Source organism: Sorex araneus, chromosome 11 (assembly GCF_027595985.1).
Source record: "Sorex araneus isolate mSorAra2 chromosome 11, mSorAra2.pri, whole genome shotgun sequence".
In the NCBI taxonomy this organism is placed as follows: domain Eukaryota; kingdom Metazoa; phylum Chordata; class Mammalia; order Eulipotyphla; family Soricidae; genus Sorex; species Sorex araneus.
Window position 1 is genome coordinate 34,960,479 of NC_073312.1, and position 7,461 is coordinate 34,967,939.

General features: G+C 43.3%; 1 protein-coding gene across 1 annotated transcript; it reads left to right on the forward strand.

Moving 5' to 3' along the window:
* Positions 1–752: 752 nt before the first annotated feature.
* On the forward strand, positions 753–5,574 carry PPP1R3C (protein phosphatase 1 regulatory subunit 3C). The gene is made up of 2 exons (XM_004607368.2): positions 753–910; positions 3,137–5,574. Exons 1-2 carry the CDS (start codon positions 897–899, stop codon positions 4,062–4,064), a joined length of 942 nt encoding a protein of 313 aa, XP_004607425.1. The 5' UTR covers positions 753–896; the 3' UTR covers positions 4,065–5,574.
* The last annotated feature ends 1,887 nt before the right edge of the window (positions 5,575–7,461 follow it).

Here is a 7,461-nt window from a genome sequence, read left to right on the forward strand (position 1 = left end):
TTTGGGGAGAGGGTTAAAGAGGGAGGGTGTTGGGGTCCTTGGTCCTTGGGAGAGGAAAGTGAGTACACTGGTGAACGGTAGTGTGGTAGTAGGAATTCTGTACTGGAGAAACCAGTAGTAATAGTACTGTTAATCATAGAATCTCAATTAAAAAAAAATTAAAAGAACAAAACAGTAGAAGGTCTAACTCTAGTTCTCTCTTCCAGAGAGAAAATTGATGCGTAGAAGGAGATACAAAAATGCCTTTTAATGGAATGGCACCTCATTCGTTTGTGGCACTTAACGTGCTGGTAACAGTTGTTAGAAACGTAGCCCATTCTCGCAGGTGCCCCGCAGTCCTTGGGGGTGCATGTGTACTTCCATTTTAATGCAAATACAGCCCGGACGCAGCAAGCGGCGAACATTCGTAATAAGAATCCCGTTTGGAAAAGTGTCACAGCTCTCTGGGCTCAGCTGTAACCATGCACGGACGCTTCAAATCCTCAGGGCCGCTTCTCCCTGCGACCGGGCTGAGCCTGCGCGGGGCCGGGGGTGTGGGGGAGGTTTGCGGCTACGTGCGCCCCGCGGCTGCCGCCCCGACCCCGCTCGGGCCAGCTGGCCGCGGAGTCCCCGGCGCCTCAAGCCCTGCATCACGGCGGTCACGTTCCGCGGGCAAGGACTGGGGCCTCAGTGGGGCGCCGGCAGGTCACGCGGGGAGTGGGGGTGGGGGGCGCCGCCTCGCGATTGGTCCGAAGGGTTGGTTCACGTGGTCCGGGGCAGATAAGTGGCGTCCGAGGCGCCGCACCCACCATCTGCGCTTGGGGCCGCTGAGCCGGGAAGGCGGGGACCCCACCCCGTGCGAACCTGCGCTGGCAGCAGAGGCCGCCAGCCCGGGTGCGCCGCCACCTCGCTGCCAAATGAGTTGCACCAGGTAGGTAGAGGGCACCCGCTCCCACTGGGAGCGCACAGCTTGGGGTGGGGAGGTGGGTGGGGGTAGGGGGAGACTGGGTTGCATCTTCCAAACGTCATGGGTGCGAAAGGAAACCCTGGGATGGGAAAGTGCAAGTTGATTGTTGAGATGAATCTGGCACCATCCTAAACACGAACCCTCTTAATGTGAGGCAGCTTTAGTGCTCATTCCCACATGCATTCCCCCCCCCCCCCCACCACCACCCTTAGTCCTGCACAAATGTTCCAACTGGCAGTTTAAGTATTGGAAACCAGAGGTTGACACAGCTGGCTGGTTAGGGTAGCGCTCTGTCTCTGTCTCTGTCTCTGTCTCTCGGTCTCTCTGTTGGGGTGCGGCCCACAGGACGATGTTTGCATTTATTATTTCTCCTTCACCCTTCTCACCACGGTTTGCCGTAGCCTGGCCAGAATTTAAAGTTGCAGAGGAATCGCCAGATCTTAAAGCTGTCATTCTGTAAGTGCAAAGACAAAACACGAACAAACTTTTAAAAAAAAATCCTCTAGCAAAACCGATTTTAAGTAGGGTCTCCAAACATAACCTAGGAGACTTCTTTAAAAAATCCTGCTTGTTTACTATTATTAGAACCACAGACATAGCTTTCGTGTTTGCTTGTTAGTGCTAAGTTTGTAGGCCTTCCTGAAAAGTCCCAGTGATAATAAAGACAATTGTGTGACTGTTCTTTCATTACCTGTTTTTATTATCCACACAATGTCCATCTCTGTGCAATGCCCATGAAGTTGTTGTGAAGAGTTACTAAAACTAGACTGAGAAATGTCCCGATCAATTACACTTACACCTTTTATCTATGGGACTAATGTAGGGTGAGGATCCATAATCTTGACATTATGTGTCGAAAGTCAGAAAAATGCTTTTTTGATGGACACCTTAATATTGCTAAATTTATGTGATAGTAAAAGTTAAATATCTTGGGCCTGGAGCAATAGCACAGCGGGTAGAGCATTTGCCTTGCATGCGGCTGATCCGGGTTCGATTCCCATCATCCCATAAGGTCCCCCGAGCACTGCCAGGAGTAATTCCTGAGTGCATGAGCCAGGAATAACCCCTGTGCATCGCCGGGTGTGACCCAAAAAGCAAAAAAAAAAAAAAAGTTAAATATCTTAATTTTCTAGTTAAAATATTGTCCAAAACACTAAAAAAACCAATAAAGTAAAATGGCAAATAAATTAATGACCTAAAATTTTATCACTGAAACAATCTTGATATTTTCCTGTTATGTACTTCAATATTTATCTTTTATGTATAATATTGATTTAAAACAGTACACATTTCAAATATTTAGTTCTTTTTTACTTAAACGTGTATTGGTATTGGACATTTCTTTATATGAGACAGATTATATGAAGTTTTTCTTTAAATGCTGACATGTTTTAGTTATTTATGAAAAAATGAGGAAGATCATGATAATCCAAGTGTAAAAGAGTTTCCCAACTTTATTGTTTTCTGTCTTCACACTTTAAAAACAATTTCATGAGAATTTTAAAATTATTTCTTCTTACAGACTTTTCTTCTTTTTAAAATCTGGTGTGTACGGTGGGGGTTTAGAGTAAGAAAGAATAGGGAATCAGTGAGATTTTTTTTTCTTCATGGTAGCAACAAGTGAATCTAGGGCTTCACAGAGATATGTATTCAATTCAACAGCAAAATCAGCAAAGCAACCAGAGATAACGTAATCTGGACCCACACACAATTCCTGAATCTCTCTGGGTGTTAGAATTACTCAGAAGACTTAAAGACATGTCTGTGTCTTGTTTCCAGTCCTCTGTAGCTTTAAGTCCCTGGAATCTATATTAAAATAAAGGAAAAAACAACTTTCTAGATCCTTGTGACTGGACAGATTTGAATATTACTGGCCCAGAATAGAGCAAATGAATTTTAGAGCTGATGATAGAACTGGTGTCATCCATTCTCTTAATTGCTCAGATGGGGAAACAGACCCCTGAGTGTCTAAGAAATTCACCCATGGCCTTGTAGGCAGTTAAGGCTAGAGACAAATATGGAATGTAGATCTGCACATTTAAAATGTTTTTTTTTTTTTTTTTTTACTGTATGGGATAGCATCTTTTTGATACTGCAATCACTATAATTTAGTTAATGCAAATATCAGGGACCAGGGTAAGAGCCTTCCACATTCAGGTTGATAACCATGCCTCCCATTTTGTATTCCAGAATGATCCAAGTTTTAGATACACGGCCTTTGACAAGCTCAGTAATGCCAGTGGATATGGCCATGAGGTTCTGCTTGGCTCATTCTCCACCTCTGAAGAGTTTCCTGGGCCCTTACAATGACTTCCAACAAAGAAATTTTGTGAACAAATTAAAACCTCTGAAACCATGTCTTAATATAAAACAGGAAGCAGATTGGAAGCATTCCCACAACCAAGCCAAAAAGAAGGTAGTGTTTGCTGACTCCAAGGGCCTCTCTCTCACTGCCATCCATGTCTTCTCTGACTTTCCGGAAGAACCAGCATGGGATCTCCAGTTTGATCTCTTGGACCTTAATGATATCTCCTCTGGCCTAAAACTTCATGAAGAGAAAAACTTGATTTTAGATTTCCCTCAGCCAGCTGCTGACTACTTAAGTTTTCGGAACCACTTTCAGAAGAACTTTGTCTGCCTTGAGAACTGTTCTTTGCAAGAGCGCATGGTGACTGGGACAGTGAAAGTGAAAAATATAAGCTTTGAGAAGGTGGTTCAGGTCCGCATCACCTTTGATAGTTGGAAAAGTTACACCGATGTGGACTGTGTCTACATAAAAAATGTATACGGTGGCTCAGATAGTGACACTTTCTCGTTTGCCATTGACTTACCCTCTGTCATTCCAACTGAGGAGAAAATTGAGTTCTGCATTTCTTACCGTGCTAATGGACAAGTCTTCTGGGACAACAATGAAGGCCAGAATTATAGAATTGTTCATGTGCAGTGGAAACCGGATGGAGTGCAAACACAGATGACAGCCCAAGGCTGTGCATTTCACCAGGTGCCCCCCAAGACTGAATTAGAGTCGATGGTCTTTGGCAGTCCAAGACTGGCCAATGGGTTCTTCCCAGAATGGCAGAGCTGGGGCAGGATGGAGAATTTGGCCCCCTACAGATGAATTACGCCACTTGGTGACTGTTCTTGATCCATCATATTATACACAGTAATGCTAGGTCCATATTGCTCAATATAAGAAAATCTTTGCTACTTTTCCTTTCTAGGTTAGTTTTGAGCTTTTGAGACCTGGCTACTAAAATTTAGCCACTTGAGAATTTAGTATAGAGATCTGTATAGATGACACCGCCCAACTTGGTTTTGAGGATCAAGTAAAACCCTACTTATATAAGAAGCAATAGCTTTTCAGGGCTCTTTCTCCTCCCTTCTCTATTCACTAGCTTTCATAATTGGGCAAGGGCAGATTGAGGAAGGACAATTGATGGTGATAGGATGCTGTGTTAATGGTATGTGGGATGTCTGAAAAGTGCATGTAAGGGCTCTCTGCAACTCAAGGCAGAGTGGGAATGGGAGGTCTGGTGCTTAAATATTGGTGAGAAAATGTGAGGTTATTTATGTTTATTAAGTTGGTGTTACATTTTTCTCCTGGGGAAATAATTTGTAGAAAAGAGAAAGATCAGTTATTTGTATTTTGCAAAGAAAAACCAGACTTCAAAAAGAATGGGTGGTCTTAGGGGAAGAGGAATTATAAATTTGGAGAATGAAGATTCTAAGAGAAATCTTTCTGCTCAGATGTGATTTATCAAAAAAATCATGATTTGGGGAAGTTTAAGCAAACCTGACATTGAAGTTCTAGTGTTATAAGTAACCTTGTTTGTGATCAAGGTGTGGTACTTGGGTTTTCAGCATAGAGTACTGCCAAATGGAAAACCATGTCGTCATTGATGTCTAACAACTTATAGGGACTCTATGTCATGTCAAAGATAACTTTTGGCAACTGCCTTGATTATATAAGAACCCTATAGTTGCTTAACCCAAATATCTGAATGGGCATCTGATAACACAAGTGTTTGGCCTCATAAGAAGGTCCACTCTATACTGGTATTCCTCCTGCAATACTTTTGTATCTTTATAGAGTGCTGTCAGTGTACACAACTCACATCCTTCATATTGAAGGTGACTTATTTTTTTGCCACACTTTTTGGATGTGATGTTGAAAGTGAGGACTAACACTGATTCTCAATTCAAGAATCCAGTTACCCTGTGTGCCTAGCAATCTATATCTTGCCTGTATCTATCTGTCCTATTGTCTTATGTCTTTTGACCCAATTTTATTTGAAGACAAATACTTTAAAAAATAATCTGATTTATTTCAGATGTATTGTACTAGACTTGTTCTGGAGTGTGCAGATTTATTCTATAATACCTTAGGACAGGAGTCCCTGAACATTTCCTCCTCTCATTGTGCATGTCCATTGAGAGATGTTTTGAGATGCTGTTAAGTTGAACACATGTGCTCTGCCATGCTGAGAAAGCACTATTGAAATAACTCTACTGTGATGGTTATTTGAGATTTGGTTAGCACATAGCATTATTTTGCGCTAAATATTTCACTCTTCTGTAAGCTATGCTTTGTTAACGCCTCATTTTAAAAATAAATGTGTTTGATACAAGTGTATGTTTTCTTTCTCAAGGTCATAGTTAGTCAAACAAGAAACTAATCTGAAATATTCCACTTGAGAATGACTGAGCAGAGTTAATTTGAATGAACAGTTGGATCTGTACAGGGGCTGGACTCACATTAGAGAGCACACACTGCCTGCCACCCAAACACTGGGGCTGGGGGCAGAGCCCAGAGCAGGAACTTCTGCAATTGTCCCCATGACCATCCCCATCTCAGCTTACTGCTTCTGATACTCTTTGTGCTGGGGTGATTGATAAATGGGTTACTACAAAATGGACAGTTTAGAGCTGCAGGGGATGGACAGTGGGACCCAGATTGAAAGAGAGAAAGAAGCTCAGCATCTTGTGGGGAGAGATGGAAGATTCTTTTATAACCTAAATTACTGTTCCCAGATTTTTATTTTTGAATTTTGGGCCATGCCTGGAAATGCTTAGGGATTTTGACTTCTGGTAGGAATCAGGGAACTATATGGGGTGCCAGGGATTGTCCCATGCAAGGCCAACCCACCGTACTGTCTCCTCTGCCCCATAATGGTCCTAGATCTTATCTAAAATCCCAGAAAGAGCTTCTGTGCCTATTTTTAACACTTGAGGGTGGATAAGTGATGGGCTTACTGGAAAGACAATCATGAAGCTTAAACTTTTTCACATAAACCCTTCTTGTGAGAAATGGTGACCCATGGGACATTGCAGGTGTCTTTTGTTTGGTCGGCTTCCCCTTTCCCTTCATTATGGTTGCCATGTCTAGGGGTTGCACACTCAATTGTGGTATGGCTGAGACAGTATATTTGTGGGGATGGAGATCATCCTTATAGAGTGCACTGCTGGGATCACCCTGGATGATGGTGGTGGAACCAGGATTGAAATCTCAATCTCATACCTTAACAGGCAGGCACTTAGCCTCTGAGACACATCTCTGGGGTGGAAGTAAAATAGTTTTATTTAAAGAACTATGAAGGTCAAGGAGGGGGAAAGGGAGAGAGAGAAGGGAAAGCAAGAGAGAGGGAGACAGAGATTATGCAGTCAAGTGAGAACACGGGTTTCTCCAGAGGAGGCGAGCCGAGAGTACACATTGCAGGTTGAAGATGTGGGCGAATCTCCAAGGCAGAGTGTGATGGTTTGGTTGTTTTAAACAGAATTTAATGCCAACATTAAACATTAATCTGCACACTACATAAAAAATAGTAGATTCCTTTTTTTCCTTAAAAAGCAAGATCTTAAAGCTGAAGAGATAGTATGGTGGGTAGGAAGCTTACCTTGCGTGTGGCTGACCCAGGTTCAATTTCTGGCACCCTAAATAGTGCCTTGATCACCACCAAGAAGTGATTCCTGAGTGCAGAGAATTACCCTGAGCATTGCCAAGTGTGCTCCCCTGTCTCCTGCCCCCCTCCAGCATGTCCCCCTCCCCCCAAAAGCCCAGCAAGATATTTCCTTATTGCACAATCTTTCTGGTCTTGATAAGTGTGGCCTGCTGCATGCAGACAGTCACGCTCCTACCCACTGCTTCATTTCTGCTGTTTCCTGCCCTCTGGTAACTGTTGCAGCTCACTGCCCCTATCTTATTTTCTCTGCATCCCTGCTTATGTTGATGGCTCAAGTGGAGAATCCTCTCTTTCTGTGGGATGGAGAAAAAAAAATTGAGTTCAATAGGGACCTTGAAAGATATAAGATTCACAAACCTAACTTTATAGAAGGAACTTAGAGTCAGAGGGGAAGTGGTCAAGGACTGTGCTAGGCAGAGTGAGGCCAGATAATCACTTACTGGCTGAACAGTAACTTTTTGCCTAGTGATCTCTTGGTTTGCCTCATGCTTTCCTCTTGGAATCTGGGGATCTCCCCTCCCCCCACCAGCCTCCATGTCCTATTCCCTGTTTGTG